At 37.3% G+C, this 18634-nt stretch overlaps 1 protein-coding gene across 1 annotated transcript in view; it reads left to right on the top strand.

Annotated features, from left to right (window-relative positions):
- The window catches only part of SHCBP1L (SHC binding and spindle associated 1 like), a 44303-nt gene extending 26006 nt beyond the window's left edge, over positions 1-18297 (top strand). Inside the window, exons 6-10 of the mRNA XM_027565526.1 lie at positions 4351-4456; positions 14744-14897; positions 16250-16500; positions 17131-17253; positions 17919-18297. Of these exons, the coding sequence (XP_027421327.1) occupies positions 4351-4456; positions 14744-14897; positions 16250-16500; positions 17131-17253; positions 17919-18167 (883 nt within the window). The 3' untranslated portion in view covers positions 18168-18297. The remainder of the gene's footprint in view (positions 1-4350; positions 4457-14743; positions 14898-16249; positions 16501-17130; positions 17254-17918) is intronic.
- The last annotated feature ends 337 nt before the right edge of the window (positions 18298-18634 follow it).

Raw genomic sequence — 18634 nt, 5'->3', positions numbered from 1 at the left:
AATGGATGTTTCCCCGCCTAAGATAAGGAACAAGACAATGATGTCCACTCTTGTATTCAGTTGTGCTGGAGGTTCTAGCCAGAGCAATAGGAAAGAAAAGGAAATAAATTCATCCAGATCCAAAAAGGAAAATGAAAATTATCTCTACTTGCAGATGACATAATCTTGTATATAGAAAATCCTAATGAATTGATGCTTTTGAACTATGGTGTTGGAGAAGACTCTTGAGAGTCCCTTAGACTGCAAGGAAATCCAACCAGTCCATCCTAAAGGAGATCAGTCCTAGGTGTTAATTGGAGGGACTGATGTTGAAGCTGAAACTCCAGTACTTTGGCCACCGGATGCAGAGAGCTGACTCATTTGAAAAGACCCTGATGCTGGGAAAGATTGAAGGCAGGAAGAGAAGGGGACGACAGAGGATGAGATGGTTGGATGGCATCACTGACACAATAGACTTGGGTTTGGGTGGACTCCAGCAGTTGGTGATGGACAGGGAGGCCTGGCGTGCTGCAGTTCATGGGGTCACAAAGAGTCGGACACAACTGAGCGACTGAACTGAATAATGAAATATTTTTCTGTGATGTAAAGAAATTGCTGATATACAAAATAACATGGTGGATCTCAAAATAGTCTGACTGAAAAACTGCAGACACAAGAGAGTACATAGCATATTCTACTTTAAAATTCCATTTTAAAATTCTGAAAAAGGTAGTGGTACTGATGAACCTATTTGCAGGGCAGGAATAGAGATGCCGACGTAGAGAACAGACTTGCGTACACAGCTGGGGAAAGAGAGGGAAGGACGAATTGAGAGAGTAGCATTGAAACATACACATTACCATATATGAAATAGAGAGCTAATGGGAAGTTGCTGTATAATGCAGGGAGCTCAACCCAGTGCTCTGTGACAACCTAGAGGGATGGAATGGGGTGAGGGGTGGGAGGGAGGTTCAATAGGGAGAGGACACGTGTATACTTATGGCTGATTCACATGGCTATATAACAGAAACCAACACAACATTGTAAAGCAATTATCCTCCAATTAAAATTACAAGAAAGGAAAATCTATGACAAAAAGATTAGTGGGTTTCTGAAAGTCGATGCTGAGGACTGACTGCAAAGATGTATGAAGGAACTTGTACGATGGGAATGTTCTATATCTTGAGTGTTATGATTGAGTTGCTGCTAAGTGACTTCAGTCGTGTCCGACCCTGTGCGACCCCAAAGACGGCAGCCCACCAGGCTCCCCCGTCTCTGGGATTCTCCAGGCAAGAACATTGGAGTGGATTGCCATTTCCTTCTCCAGTGCATGAAAGTGAAAGGTGAAAGTGAAGTCACTCAGTCGTGTCTGACTCTTAGCGACCCCATGGACTGCAGCCTACCAGGATCCTCCATCCATGGGATTCTCCAGGCAAGAGTACTGGAGTGGGGTGCCGTTGCCTTCTCTGACGATAGTATATAGTACCACCTATAATCTTTTTTTTTTGGATGAAATGTCAGAACATTTATTCACCTGAAGCCCATCAGTTGAGCCTTCTCCAGAACCCTCCTGATGGGTTCAAAATCCCTGCAGTAGAATGGTAGTCTTGGCCTTGCACTCTGCCCTATGAAGGAGAAATGAGCTCCTGACAAATGAGAGACGCCCACTGATCTACATTTCTCCTTGAGTGCAGCTACTTCTTCCAAAGGCTGGAAGGAGCAGGGTTTGACCTCTTCCTTCTCCTTTTATACCGGGTAGTTTGAGGCAACAATTGTAAGTGTGTGTGTCTCTTCTGCAGTTCCAGGCTCTTCTTCTGGCCAGCTGGTCCTCAAAACTCAGAGGGTAGATTTTTAATTGAATCTTAATATTACCAAGCTTCTAGATCTAAATGTCAGGGGGATTGAAGAACTTTTGAAATGATGCCTTGTTATTCAATTAGCCAAATTATGTGGGAAATTCTATAGATCAACAAACAAATATCAGGGAATTCCCTGGTGGCCCAGTGGTTAAGACTCCAGGCTTCCACTACAGGGGAAACAGATTCGATCCCTGGTGGGACAACTAAGATCCTACATGCTGCAGGGCCAATAATTAAAAATAAACATCATAAAAGAGAATGGGTAATTAGTATAAATGAAAAAAGATAGATTTAGATATTTAAGATATATTGATCAAATTTAGTGTATGGACCTTGCTTGGCTCTTGATTCACATAAACCAATGGTAAAAATATCTTCCAGAGCTAAGTGCAGACATTTGAACACAGACAAAGTGTTAGATGATGTAGGGGCACTATTATTAACCTTGTTTGGTGTAATAATGATACTGTGGTTATGCTATTTTAAAAAGTGGCTACCTGTTGGATATACATACTGAGGTATTTACAAGTCAAATTAAACCATAGCTGGGATTTCCTTTAAAATATTTTGGTGACTATGATAGGGGAAAATGTTGTGAGAATGAGATAAATGACAATTCTCGAAAGTAGTGATGGATGGATATATATTAAATATATATATATATTCTCTACTTTTAAATATACTGTTTTTTCTACTTTGGATATGTTTGAAATTTTTCATAATAAAGAACTGGGGATTTTGTTTGTTGAATTTTAAATAGGTTATGTTCACATAGGTTATAGCCATCAGAGTGAGTTCAACATGAGTATTCCCTATCTTTACCCACACACTCAATGACTGTCAGTCACAAATGAGAGGAATGAGTCAGTGGTGAAGAAAACAGCAAAGCAAGTGAAGTGGGCAGAACAGTGGCAACTGGTATCCACCTCTGTATTTGGGATGAGTGGGGAGTTGTAGGACTGTGACAAATGGAAGATCACAAACATGATTGAGTTAAATGGGTGTATACATTTGTGAAATCTCATAGAGAGGTTCACTTAAAATGAGTGTTATGTAAATTATGCCTTATTAAAAATATAACTTTGAAAATCACTGACATAAACCTTTAATTTTAAAGCTAGGATTGTATGATAAACTATTTCCTGCATGTAAGATGCTTTACTCTTTGAGCAACTAGTAATTATATATATGGTGAAAAAAATGTATGAGTAGTTCTCTTTCTCAAATCAAAATTTGCTTAAATAGGTATAAAAGTGCTGAATGGGTTTGATGTTGAAATGTCAAATGAAACTTTTCCTTTGGAGAACATTGCTAATATCTTAGAGTTCAAAATTCAATCATTGGAATGATAAATACGTAGGAACAGTTCTCTGAAATGTTAAGCTTCACAAAAATATTGGTAACTGAGGTATTGCTTATATGTGGAACCTAAAAAGAAGGGTGCAAATGAACTTAGTTACAATACAGAAGTAGAGTCACAAATGTGAAAACAAGCTCATGGTTACCAGGGTATAAGGGGGAGGGGAGAGAAGTAAATTGGGATTGACATATACACACTGCAAAGTGTATATAAAATAGATAACTAATAAGGACCTACAGTTATAACACAAGGAGCTCTACTGTATACTCTGTAATGGCCTATATGGGAAAAGAATCTAAAAAAAGGGTGGATATATGTATATGTATAACTGATTCACTTTGCTCTACACGTCAAACTAACACAACCTTATAAATTAATTATATACCAATAAATTATTTTAAATATTGATAATTGAAACATAAGCTGAAAAATATTGGTTTTAATGCTGCATCAAGTGATAAAGTGCTGCATAGAACCCAAAAGATTACCCATACAGTAAATATGGCTGACAGTAATGATAAAAGTTATACTCAATTTTTTTTCTTTCTTTTGATAACACTTAAATGATGAATAGGAAACAGGAACTGTAAGGGAAAGCAGAAAGAAGACAAAGAATGGAATTATCTAAAAGTGCTGAATAGCAACCAGTTAAAAACAATGAAGAAAGAAGCTAGAATTGTTTAATGGAGGCCAACAGCCAACTTATCCTGCTTCAAAGGATAAGTTCTCCATAGATACAAAAACAATTAATTAAACGTAGTCTCTCAAATTAGGCAGGTCCCCAAATATTCTTATACCTCAGTAGCACAGACATAACCTATCTCTGCTTTGAGTGTCTACAATTCAATGTATTATGAAAGTATAATCAGGAAATTTTCTACTGTACTGAAAAGTTAAGATGATTGAGGTATTGATTGTAGTGAGTTGCATGCAGATTTTCAGAGTTCAAAAGATTTCAGAGTTCAATGGTTTAAACACTCAGTTGTTTAAAAGATCTCAATTATTCCATCACTCTCAAATTGCTCGTTGCTCTCAAGAAGCTCAAAATGAATGGAACCTATTACTCAAAGATGCTTAGTACCAAGTTTTAAGTAGGTGTACCTTAAGTATTTTTCATACTGATTTAATTAAAATACATGTTTTCAACTTCAGAGTTCATGGACCCTTCTTTCCAAGAATTCTGAGGCGTAGGAAAGGAAAAAGAAACTTTGGAAAGACTATAACACATATCGTAGCAAAAGTGATGACTACTGACATGGTAAGTAATACATTTTATTCTTATTTGTTCATTTAAGTTTAGCTGCATATAATTAGAAAACAAGCTCTTTGAAGGTTGGATTCTTGTCTGACGTTAATGTCTCTGTTACACCCAGCTCAGTGATTGACATAATATAGGTACGAAATAAATAAATGTCCACAACTATTTACAGAGTACTAATCTTGTTGCCAGGTGCTATGCTAGCATCTATGGGAGAGAAATATGAGAAATACTGCATTTGAAGGAGATACACTTTTGAACCAGACCCACAATCGTGCTTCTTCCATACATCTGAGCAGTTTGAATGATGGTGGAGATGTTGTTTAGTGGAAGCTGAGTCATGTCTGACTCTTTTTGTGACTCTGTGGACTGTAGCCTGCCAGGCTCTTCTGTCCGTGGGATTTCCCAGCAAGTATACTGGAGTGGGTTGCCATTTCCTTCTTCAGGGGATCTTCCCAACCCAAGGATCAAACCTACATCTCCTGCATTGGCAGGCAGATTCTTTACCGCTGAGCCACCTGGGAAGACCTATGGTGGAGACACGGACAAGTAAATAGGCTATTGCAGTTGCAACACAGAATAATATAATAGTAAATGCTACGATAGGAGTATATACAGGAGGCACTTAGGATGGGTACATAAGCAGAGTTAGGAATTCTGGCAACGTTGCCTGAAAGAAATAATGCAGATGAAACCTAAAGGATGAGTGTAAATTTAACTAGCCCAAGTGGGGAAATGTTCTAAGTCATCTCACTTGACCTCTCAGTAGTATTTCACAGCTGTCTCCTTGAATAGTTTTTCATTGTCTTCTGTTATCATATTTTGCTGGTTCAATCTCTCTAATTGTTGTTGTATTTTTTCTCCTTCTGTCCTCTAAATGCTTGGAACTTATCTTTTTTCTGCACTATAATATGCCTAAGTGATTTATGTGATCTTTTCCCATGACTTCAGTTATATACATTAATAATCTAAAATGTGTATCCACAGCCCACATTTTTTGTTCTGAGGCCCAAACCGGTATGTCTAGCTACCTATTGCTCATCACCCCTTAATTATGTCCTGAGTACTTCAACTCAGTGTCCACAATTAAATTCATGATCTTATCGAGTAACTAGATTATCTTCTAATGTTCTCTGTTTCAGTAAATGGCACAACCACCTACCCAATTGTTAATTACCATCTTCTGAGAGTTTATCGTCCCCTTGTCACCTTCATATACCCCTTCCTCCCTCACTAAACCACGTCTTGGCGTACACCATGTTGTTTCAGAGAGCTACCGTATGTCCTTTAGGTCTCAATTTAAATGTCGTTTCCATAGAAAAAAACTTGCTCAACCTTCAGAATACATAGACTACATACTGTGCACCCTGCATGTTCCCTTACTGTCACTTTTCCTTATCATAACTGTGCTAAATATTTTCTGTGGCTACCTATTGAATGTCTGTCTCATTTACTATTAATATACTAGCTATTAAGAGCAAGGGGAGTATGTTTACCATTCATGTAGTCACCTAGCATGATGATTGGTATAAGGTGGGTGCTGAGCATTTTTCATTGAATAGTAAATGAGTACATGTTTGACAGAGAATGGGGTATATATGAGGAACTAAAAGAAGTCCAGAAAGGATGGTATTTAATACCTAGTAGGAGAATGAATCGGAGAAGGCAATGGCACCCCAGTCCAGTACTCTTGCCTAGAAAATCCCATGGACGGAGGAGCCTGGTAGGCTGCAGTCCATGGGGTCGCTAAGAGTCAGACACGACTGAGCGACTTCACTTTCACTTTTCACTTTCATGCATTGGAGAAGGAAATGGCAACCCAATCCGGTGTTCTTGCCTGGAGAATCCCAGGGACAGGGCAGCCTGGTGGGCTGCCATCTATGGGGTCGCACAGAGTCAGACACGACTGAAGCGACTTAGCAGCAGCAGCAGCAGGAGAATGAATAGAGATAAAGCCTGGCCTATTAGACTGGTCTTATCTGTTATCCTACCAATTTTTATTATTTTAAATAAAATTTAATTTCCTTTGATTTGCTTACTGGATCAGATTTTCAATAACATTAATTATTCCACCAATTTTATTTGTAAACATCTTTTGAAACATCATTGTAAAGTAAGGTATAGATTTTATCTCCAGCCTTTTAAAATATTTTTTTTTACCTATCTTTTTATTTGTTTTTAAATGATTTTGGCTTTATTTTCCTATATAACAGTAAAATGTTTCTGTGATTTTTATTCAATGCTTTGCAACCCTGTCTTCATTTGTGTAAGTAAATATCCACAAACTTCAGACAACAGGACAATGAGAGGAAGACTACTCTGAGAAGGCAGCATCATCAATTTCTACTTTGCTTAGATCTTTGATTTTAGATTTACCTTTGAGGTGGACAAAATATTTTAATTTGGTGTACCTAGTCACAGCTGTGTATATAAGCCTTTAACAGTTTTCTCAACTTTGAAGATTCTTCGGTCTTTTTCCTGCTCTGTACTCTCCTTAAACAGTTTTAATCCATGCCCATTATCATTATGCTGGTGATCTTTACAAGCAGTGTAGTGAAAAGGCATGGACTTTGTAGTCAGGTAGTCCAGTGTTTAAATAGCCTGTTTTGGGCAAGCAGCCTAACTCTGAACCCCAATTTCTTTATTTTCAGAGTGCTTTAAAAAGAGAGAAAAACTGTGCTGATTAAGAGGATGATCTCTGGAGCCAAACTGCCTGGATGCAGAGTCTGGCTTTGGCACTTATTAATTATGTAATTTTCAACAAGCTGTTTTCCCATTTGCGCTTTAGTTCCTCATCTGTAAAATAGGGATAATACTGTGTTCTTTATTTATAGAGACTATATGAATTCACATTTGTCATGTGCTTAGAATAATGGCCAGCACATAGTAAGTATTCGATAAACGTTTTCTACTAGCATGATGGCTACCGCGGCTACCACCACCATCACAACCATCACCACCAATACCACCACTAAACTTTGTTTTTTTGAGGATGAAATTAAATCCTATGTATAAAATACCTAGCAGCCTGGCATGCAGTGGTTTTTCAGTAGATTTATCCCCTCTTGCATTTTTTGCTGATCAACATCACTAGAAGTTCTTCTCAGCATCTTTACCTTATGTTTCACTAAAAGATAACGACCCTAAATTTGAACTTACTGTTCTTTTGTACACAGCCTGTCCTTAGTCCTCCTGTATTCTCTATTGAATTAATGTCCTAGATATCCTTCCAGTCAGTTGAACTAAATATGTCTACTTCCTTAGTCTCTCAAATTGTGATGAGAGACCTGAATTCTGTCTTTAGGTTTAGACTCAGTCTGACTTCTGAATCATTCCTAACAGAGATAAGCAGTATTTGTTTCAGTGCTTAAACTAAAGTTCAACATTAGTTATTCTCCTATATTTAGGAGAAATATCAATGTCCCCATTGTTCATCATAGGACTCTATCCTGTTCCTTCTTTGTCTAGAAGGCAGGATAGTGTGGTGGTGAAGAATATAAGCTTTACAATAATAGAAATCTAGGTTTGATTCATAGTTTTTCTTCATAATACTTGGGTTGGATTTAAAAAATTGCATAGTTTCTCTTACTTCCTTATCTATAAAAAGGAGTAATGAAGTCTATCCTATAGAGTCATTCAGTTCAGTTCAGTCACTCAGTCGTGTCCGACTCTTTGTGACCCCATGAATTGCAGCACGCCAGGCCTCCCTGTCCATCACCAACTCCCAGAGTTTACTCAAACTCATGTCCACCGAGTCTGTGATGCCATCCAGCCATCTCATCCTCTGTCGTCCCCTTCTCCTCCTGCCCCCAATCCCTCCCAACATCAGAGTCTTTTCCAATGAGTCAAATCTTTGCATGAGGTGGCCAAAGTATTGGAGTTTCAGCTTTAGCATCATTCCAAAGAACACCCAGGGCTGATCTCCTTCAGAATGGACTGGTTGGATCTCCTTGCAGTCCAAGGGACTCTCAAGAGCCTTCTCCAACACCACAGTTCAAAAGCATCAATTCTTTGGCACTCAGCTGTCTTCACAGTCCAACTCTCACATCCATACATGACCACAGGAAAAACCATAGCCTTGACTAGACGGACCTTTGTTGGCAAAGTAATGTCTCTGCTTTTGCATATGCTATCTAGGTTGGTCATAACTTTCCTTCCAAGGAGTAAGCGTCTTTTAATTTCATGGCTGCAATCACCATCTGCAGTGATTTTGGAGCCTCCAAAAATAGTCTGACACTGTTTCCACTGTTTCCCCATCTATTTCTCATGAAGTGATGGGACCAGATGCCATGATCTTCGTCTTCTGAATGTTGAGCTTTAAGCCAACTTTTTCACTCTCCTCTTTCACTTTCATCAAGAGGCTTTTTAGTTCTTCATCACTTTCTGCTATAAGGGTGGTGTCATCTGCATATCTGAGGTTATTGATATTTCTCCCTGCAATTTTGAGTCCAGCTTGTGCTTCTTCCAGCCCAGCGTTTCTCATGATGTACTCTGCATATAAGTTAAATAAGCAGGGTGATAATATACAGCCTTGACGTACTCCTTTTCCTATTGGAACCAGTCTGTTGTTCCATGTCCAGTTCTAACTGTTGCTTCCTGACCTGCATACAGATTTCTCAAGAGGCAGGTCAGGTGGTCTGGTATTCCCATCTCTTTCAGAATTTTCCAGTTTATTGTGATCCACACAGTCAAAGGCTTTGGCACAGTCAATAAAGCAGAAGTAGATGTTTTTCTGGAACTCTCTTGCTTTTTTGATGATCCAGCGGATGTTGGCAATTTGATCTCTGGTTGCTCTGCCTTTTCTAAAATCAGCTTGAACATCTGGAAGTTCACGGTTCACGTTTTGCTGAAGCCTGGCTTGGAGAATTTTGAGCATTACTTTACTAGCATGTGCGATGAGTGCAACTGTGCGGTAGTTTGAGCATTCTTTGGCATTGCCTTTCTTTGGGATTGGAAGGCTTAAGTAAAATAATTTATGTAAATCTTTTAGCAAAGTGCCTACCACAAAAATGTGAACTCCTAATATTATTACTATTTGCCATTCAGATTTCAGTCATGTATCTATCATTGCTAGAATTACAGTTTCCTTGTAATGCTTCAGAAAGTGTGGTAACATGTGTGGTTAAGTGTGATAAAGTGTGTCTGAAAATATACCAGGTGCAAAGAAGATTAGTTCCCAAAAAAAAAAAAAAAAAAAAGAAGATTAGTTCCCTTCCATCTGCACTACTGAGTCTGTTGCTACCTGACTGCTCAGAGAGACTGTGCTTTTGGTTATTCTTTCTCTTTCTTGTATATTTTTCCCTTTTTTTTTGAAATTGAGATGAAGTTCACATTAAAAAATGAGCTATTTTAAAGTGAACAGTTCACTGACATTTTAGTAATATTATTTCACTATATTGTGCAACTGTCATTTCTATCTAGTCCCAAAACATTTTCATCACCCCCAAATATAACCCTATATCCATTCAACTGTTAATCTTATTCTTCCCAGGCCCTGACAACTACCAATCTCTTCTCTCTGTAGATTTACCTATTCTTCATATTTCATTTAGATAGAATCATACTATATATGACCTTTTGTGTCTGACTTTCATTTAGCATAATGTTTTTGAGGTTCATCCACATTGGAGCATGTATCAGTACATCATTTCTTTTTCATGGCCGAATAATATTCCATTGTATGTATATACAATTTGCTTATCCATTCATCAGCTCATAGACACTTGAGTTGTTTCCACCTATTGTGAATGGTAGCATATACAAATATTAATCTGACTACCTGTTTTCAATTCATTTGAGTATGGTAATTCTATGTTTAACCTTTTAAAGAGCCACTAAAATGTTTTCCACAGTGGCTGAGCTATTTCATATTCCCACCAGCAATGTATGAGGGTTCTGATTTCTCCACATCCTTAGCAGCACTTATCTGTCTCTTTCATTACAGTCATCCTAATGGATATGAAGTGGTATCTCATTGCGGTTTTGAGTTTCATTTCATCTTTTCATGTGCTTGTTGGCCATTTGTATGTCTTATTTGGAGAGAGATATACTCAAGTCCTGTGCCTATTTTTAGTTGGGTTGTTTGTCTTTTTTTATCAATTATGAATTCTTTATATAGATACTATATTAATTTTAGATACATGTTTGCATATATTTTCTCTCATTCTGTAGTTGTCCTTTGACTTTCTTAATAATGTTCAATGATGCACAGAAGTTTTAAAGTTTGTTCAGGGTTTCAACTGCTATTTTGTCAAATATTCTTTCCAAAGAAAAGGTCCAAATACTTTTCTGGGTTTCCTCAGGTGGTTTATGTCAATTTTTTTTTCTTTTTAATTTTCCCCATGAATGGACCATAGTTTCCTGTTTCTTTGTATGTCTTCTAATTTTTGTTGAAAACTGGGTATTTTTAATATTCAGTTCCGTTCAGCTCAGTTCAGTCGCTCAGTCATGTCCGATTCTTTGTGACCCCATGAATCACAGGACACCAGGCCTCCCTGTCCCTCACCAACACCCAGAGTTCACCCAAACTTATGTCCATCGAGTTGGTGATGCCATCCAACCATCTCATCCTCTGTTGTCCCCTTCTCCTCCTGCCCCCAATCCCTCCCAGCATCAGAGTCTTTTCCAATGAGTCAACTCTTCGCATAAGATGGCCAAAGTATTGGCGTTTCAGCTTCAGCATCAGTCCTTCCAATGAACACCCAGGACTGATCTCCTTTAGGATTGACTGGTTGGATCTCCTTGCAGTCCAAGGGACTCTCAAGAATCTTCTCCAACACCACAGTTCAAAAGCATCAATTCTTCGGCGCTCAGCTTTCTTCACAGTCCAACTCTCACATACATACATGATCACAGGAAAAACCATAGCCTTGACTAGACGGACCTTTGTTGGCAAAGTAATGTCTCTGCTTTTTAATATGCTATTTAGGTTGGTCATAACTTTCCTTCCAAGGAGTAAGCGTCTTTTAATTTCATGGCTGCAAACACCATCTGCAGTGATGGTAACTCTGGGACTTGGATTCTATCCCATCCCCAGAGTTTGCTGTATTGATTGTTGAGGACTGCAGTTGTCAATATGTTTAGTGAATTTTTCAAGCTATTTTTAAAAGGCTCTATTTTGTGTATGGCTGCTAAAGTCTCTATTATGTCACTAACTGAGATACAGTTAGTGACCTGACAGAAATTTTCCTAAAAACCTACAGTTAAAAGTAAAAAATCTTGTTTTTGCAGAATAGGTACTCTTCAAAGCTATGTCAGGCTGCCTACAACTGCCAGTTGCTTTCATGTTCTGCTTGCACAGGGCCGTGATCAGTCAGAAGCACAAGCCTAAGGTCTTTACAGATCTTTTCTGAGTATGCATCCATCCGTGAGATTGTGCATTTCATTGTAGGTTCCCAGGATATGAGGTAGCTCTTATTACCCCAAGAAATCTTCCTCTTCAGCTTCCTCATTTGTAGGCTTTTTCTTGTCCCTTCCTTCATCCTTTGTCCCACGTAGCTTTGGGTATAGGATGTCTTTAAATGCTTTTATCAGCTGCTACTTGGCAAAGCTCCTCCATCCTCAGTTCAGTTCAGTTCAGTTCAGTCGCTCAGTCATTTCCAACTCTTTGTGACCCCATGAACCGCAGCATGCCAGGCCTCCCTGTCCATCACCAACTCCCGGAGTCTACCCAAACCCATGTCCATTGAGTCGATGATGCCATCCAACCATCTCATCCTCTGTCTTCCCCTTCTCCTCCTGCCCTCAATCTTTCCCAGCCTCAGGGTCTTTTCAGATGAGTCAGCTCTTCACATCAGGTGGCCAAAGTACTGGAGTTTCAGCTTCAACATCAGTCCTTCCAATGAACACCCAGGACTGACTTCCTTTAGGATGGACTGGTTGGATCTCCTTGCAGTCCAAGGCACTCTCAAGAGTCTTCTCCAACACCACAGTTCAAAAGCATCAATTCTTCAGTGCTCAGCTTTATGGTCCAACTCTCACATCCATACATGACCACTGGAAAAACCATAGCCTTGACTAGACGGACCTTTGTTGGCAAAGTAATGTCTCTGCTTCTGAATATGCTATCTAGGTTGGTCATAACTTTCCTTCCAAGGAGTAAGCGTCTTTTAATTTCATGGCTGCAATCACCATCTGCAGTGATTTTAGAGCCCTCAAAAATACAGTCAGTCACTGTTTCCACTGTTTCCCCATCTATTTGCCATGAAGTGAGGGAGGTAAAACAAAGGTCAGTTTCCTTATCAGTCCCTCTTCTGAGGTAAGGAGGAATAAGAAAAATATAAATCATGGGAATTCCTTGGTGGTCCAGTGGTTAGGACTCAAAGCTTCCCAGTGCAGAGGACATGCGTTCGATACCTCGTCAGGGCATAAAAATCTTGCAAGCTGCAAGCATGGCGCAACAAAACAAAACAAAACCCAAACAAACAAAAAACTTAGGGGAAAAAAAACGAGATGGCTTCTAGAGTTTTTCCAAAACATTTATTTACAGAGATAATCCTTGTGCTGTTTGCCACAGATGTATAAGAGTATGTAAGATGTAATATAAACACAAACGACTATCTTGGTTTGCTGACTTAGGATTACTGTAAGAGTTTCATATGTATATTTCTAGAAAAATGTTCACTCCTGCTTATCAAGGAAAATTAAAATTAGGCAGCACTCCCACTTATCAAGGAAAATTAAATTTAGGCAGCGAAAATTGTTAAAGTAGCAAATATTTTTATACATTTAAAAGATACCCCATTCTGATGAGCTTGCAGAAAGAAAAGTGAGGTCTCAGATCAAGTTTCAATTGGTTAAACTTTTCTGGACGGCAGTTTAGCAATATGTATACAAGAGGCTTAAAATGTTTTATACCTTTTGACAGTAATTCTCAATCTAGCAATTTACCCTAAAAAATAACCAGAGATGTGCATAATTTATTTGTGGTAGTATTTTCATGATATTGGAAAATTATAAGCCATCTAAATAAGGATAGAAAATTATAACATAAATTATGACACATCGAGATTTCCCTGATGGTTCAGTGGCTAAGTGTCTGCACTTCCAATGCAGGGGGCCCAGGTTCGACCCCTAATCAGGGAACTAGATCCCACGTGCTATATCTAAGACTCAAGCAGTCAAATAAATATATACACATCTATATGATGTATTATTACATAAATTTAAAAAATTAGGTTTTGAAAAAATATTTAAAGACATGGGGAAGTGTGATATAACATAATGAGAAAATCAGGATTCAAAATCACCTGCATCCATCTTATGATACATCAGTATTATGCATGTGAGTATATGCATAGGAAAAAGACAAGAAGGAAAGTAGCTTCATAAATATATTCTATTTAGGTAAAAACTTGTTAAAATTTCCATTTTTGTTATGCTTTGTTTCAATTTTCTATTTTTTATAATAAGAAAAAAGAGACATGAATGATAATGCCATTTGTATTGGGATAAAAGAATAGACATTTTTTCATGGTATATATTTAGTTTTCAAATTTTATTTTTAAAGTTTCTCATTCTTACTGGTTCTAATAATGAAGTTCTTTCACCTTTTCTACTCCCAGTGCAAATTCCTGGTACTTTTTCATTTTAGTTTTAGAATCTATAATAAATTTTTGATGGTTTACCAAAATTTTAGGGTCGGTTTGAGTTAAAGAAAATAAAGTAGTAGTTTCCAATAGGAAAGAAATCTGGGGTCATCAAAACCTAGACCTAAAGTTTAGCTTTACCACTCACTCATTCTGTGTCCATAGGCAAATCATTCACTCTCACTGAGTTTCAATTTTGTAACATTACAAGGGTATAATAATACTTTATTTCAAAGAACTGTTGGGAGTTTAGGGGGTAAAGGTCACAATAACTTCTGGCTGTATTTAGTAGCTGTAAGAATTATTAGGGATTGTAAGGAAAATCTCCTTTCATTGAACATTTAATGAACATAAACATACACAGTATTTAAACAGTGCATTACCTATAAGATAATGTGAAAAAAGGCTTCCCTGGTGGCTCAGAGGTTAAAGCGTTTGTCTCCAATGCGGGAGACCCGGGTTTGATCCCTGGGTCGGGAAGATCCCCTGGAGAAGGAAATGGTAACCCACTCCACTATTCTTGCCTGGAGAATCCCATGGATGGAGGAGCCTGGTAGGCTACAGTCCATGGGGTCGCAAAGAGTCGGACACGACTGAGTGACTTCACTTCACTTCAGTGTGAAAAAGCACATTACCAAGGAGTTAACTGATTTAAATGACCTATGTCATTTGGACCTACTGTTCTATTTCTTCTTTTCAGGTAAAGGACTTATCTCCAGACACACTTCTCCAACAGCATGATGATTTGGATTTGGCTTTGGATAGCTGTTACAGTGGAGATACAGTTGTTATTTTTCCAGGAGAATATCAAGCTGTAAATCTTGCTTTATTGACTGATGACATTGTTATAAAGGGTTAGCAAGGCATCCTTTTTAATCTTTTAATAGCAGTGTATTCTGGACAAACTGTATATTATAAACATGGTTAATCAGATTACTAGAAATTAGGACAGTTTGGGGTTTCACAAATATCCCTTATGTGCCTTTTCCAATTAATATTTTGTCACCGGTCCAGTGTGGGCTTCTAGGTAGCTTGGTGGTAAAAAATTCAGCTGCCAATGCAGAAGATGCAGGAGATGAGGCTTCAGTCCCTGGGCTGGGGAGATCCCCTGGAGGAGGGAAGAATACTGCCTACTCCAGTATTCTTGCCTGGATAATCCCATGGACAGAGGACCCTGGTGGGCTATAGTCCATGGGGTCACAAAGAGTCAGACACAATTGAGCAACTGAGCATGCACCTGTCCCGTAGTGTACTATCTGTACAGATTTCCTCCTTGGATGCACTGTACCAGAGAGATCAGTGAGACTGCTTCCCCATGATAAACAGTCAGAACAAAACAAACAAAAAAACCTGCTCACAGTATCTTCCAGCGGCTCTATTTTTTACCTGAACTACTTTTTTCTCTTGTCTCCACAGCATTTCATACTACTTTAGTAGAAAACCCAAATGTAAAGGTATATTAAAATATACTCAGTATTTTCTCTAAAAGCTTAATTCTATGGAAACTTACTAAACTAGAAGTAAAAAAGCAGAGTTTACTAAATTTCTTTTAGATTCTGAACATATTTAGTGACTGGTTCTGCCCTTTTACATTAAGGTTGTTCCCACTGTCTGGCCAAAAGACAAGACAGATGACAAACTTTGCTATCATTTCAAAAACTGAGCATAATTTCCACTAGATTTTGATGACTGTAATGTTTACTTTGCTGAACTATATGGGTAATAAGGATATTTGTTAATTTTAAAAATTTGTCTTCAATATACAACCCCTCATTTTTGGATAGATGTTCAACTTAGAGGATTGCGACGACTACTAGAGCAAAATTATAGACACAATTACAATAATCTTATAACCTAATTCAAGAGTCTCTGCCAGTCTTTTTTATTATGGTTTTGAAACCAGGTTATGGTAAGATACTTCCTGGATCTTACACATTTTGTAGATTACTGCTCACTGTAATATAGGGAAATATGTAGTGGAATGAGTGTGTTAAGTACCATAGGTACATTTAGGTTGATTATAAACCCAGATTCTTCCATCATGGCATCAAAATAAGGAACCAAGACTACATTATAGTTAAATGTCTAAATGGTTGACTGAATAATTACAAATGTTACTTGTAATAGCAAGTATTACTGAATGACTAATGGGATTTAAGCTTTGGAAGTACTCATTTAATTATGTATTTTTGTCCCTATAAATCAGGAATTGGAAAGAGAGAGGAAATTATGATTACTTCTGAACCTTCTCACGACAGTTTTGTGGTGTCCAAAGCTGATAATGTGAAGCTAATGCATCTGTCTTTGATACAACAAGGGACAGTTGATGGGATTGTGGTGGTAGAGTCTGGTCACATGACTCTAGAAAACTGTGTATTAAAATGTGAAGGAACAGGAGTATGTGTTCTTACAGGGGCTGCTTTGACTATTACAGACAGTGAAATAACTGGTGCCCAGGTATTTTATTTTATAAAATCTATGGTTTATTGGCTGTATATAACTTTGAGTGATCTTAATATGTAAACAGAAGGTACCAATTGTTTTATCTTTGAATGGAATTATAATTAAGCTTGGAAACTGATAAAAGTAAATTAAACAAGAACAAGTACAAGCATGTTGTTTTATACACTTAGTATACTGAGGAAAGTGAACTGCCAAAGAAATGAGTTTTGTTGATGTGTGCTTTTTAAAAATATCTAGGAATCAGCGGTTATAAACAGATTTTGAGTCAGGTTAACAGATTTTAGCAGCATTATGAAGGATTTAAAGTACATATACATTAATTTTTATAACTACTTAGAATAACTGCTATTAAGAGATTTTCCCTTCTAAGACATGATTCGGGTGGGAGGAGAGCAATGTAATGGTCCATACACCTTCAGCCTTCCTATAGGTCTAATGATTCTTTGACACAGAGTTTGTTTTCAATGTTTTAAATGTTATTTCCACAATAAATTGTACTGTTGTATTTTCATGTAACTTAATATGTTTAGATTGCTAATATAGAACTACATTTTTCAAGTCTAAAGAAAATTTTGGAGGTGTACATGTGTTTTGTAGATTGTTTTATTTGCTTTTAATTTACAGGGTGCTGGTGTTGAACTGTATCCTGGGAGCGTAGCCATTCTGGAAAGAAATGAAATTCATCACTGTAATAACCTCAGAACCTGTGACAGTTCAAAAAGCACCTTAGGTGGAGTTAATATGAAGGTATTCTCATATTTTTTAACATAAGAATTGTAAATTATAAAGATACCAAAATATTAACTTCAGCCTTAAATTTTAGTCTGTTAAGTATGGTACAAGCAATTAAAATACTGTTTAGATGATAGTTGACAGGAAACAAATTTAGTCTTATAATAATTTCAATTTAAATTCTTAGTAAATAACTTTGAATATGAGAAAGGGGTAAGTTCTTTTTAGATTTTGTTTTCATTGAGCCAGCTTGTAGTATTAATACATTTGGCTAAGTAAAGCAAATAAAGAGGATAAATATATTAAGAAATATTTAAGTTGTTCAAAAGTTGTAAAATAATTTAAGCTAACCAATTAAAACATAAATAGCAATAATTTGTAAGTGAAATGCTTTCCCATTCTTTTCTACTTATGTAAATTCTACCTTTCTAGGTCCCTCTCTCGACTTGTATAGTTAACGATAAATTTGAAAACTTCATATACTATTTCCTCAAATATTTTTGTAGTTAATATTACATTAATCCAGTGTGAGGAAAGTAACACTTGTTCAAAACTGAGATTCAGTTGTTTTAAGGAAATGTGTGAGCTCAAGAATTAAGTTCTAGAGCTTATGAAATGTTCATTAGTTCACAGTTTTATAGAAATTACTGAAAACCCAACTTCCTTGAATAATTTAACAGGTTCTTCCAGCACCCAAATTGAAGATGACTAATAATCATATTTACAACAACGGCTATGGAGTAAGCATTCTTCAACCAACTGAACAGTTTTTTATTGTAGCAGAAGAAGTCCTCAACAAAGGGGCTGCTTCAGGAGATAAAAGAGATGATAATATGCTCTCCAAAGTAATGCAAAATCTGAATTTGGAAATGAACAATAATAAAATAGAAGCAAACTTAAAGGGGGATATTAGAATAGTAACAAGTTGAAGCATCTGGATTTAAATTTTTATATTTCAGCTATTTGTTTAATAAATCTCATATCCCACAGAAATGGTCATTTTAATTCAAATTTTATTTAATTAAAAAATTAAATATTTAAGGGCTTCCCTAGTGGCTCAGACGGTAAAGCATCTGCCTGCAATGCAGGAGACCCTAGTTTGATCCCTGGGTCGGGAAGATTCCCTGGAGAATGAAATGGCAACCCACTCCAGTATTCTTGCCTGGAGAATTCCATGGACAGTGGAGCCTGGCGGGCAGCAGTCCATGGGATCACAGAGTTGCACACACCTGGAAGACTCACACACACTAGGTGAGCTAACCTGGTTGTATTTAATGCTCTCACTGAAGATTCATTTTAATGTTTTTTAAAAAATGTCTTTGAAATATCACACAACCTAAAAGCTAAATGGTAATACCATCACCACCCATTCCAAAAGCAAACATGGTTTAAAATT

The sequence above is a fragment of the Bos indicus x Bos taurus genome, chromosome 16 (genome assembly GCF_003369695.1).
Source record: "Bos indicus x Bos taurus breed Angus x Brahman F1 hybrid chromosome 16, Bos_hybrid_MaternalHap_v2.0, whole genome shotgun sequence".
Taxonomy (NCBI): domain Eukaryota; kingdom Metazoa; phylum Chordata; class Mammalia; order Artiodactyla; family Bovidae; genus Bos; species Bos indicus x Bos taurus.
The sequence above is the reverse complement of the archived record's forward strand: the minus strand, read 5'-3'. Positions and strand labels throughout refer to the sequence as shown.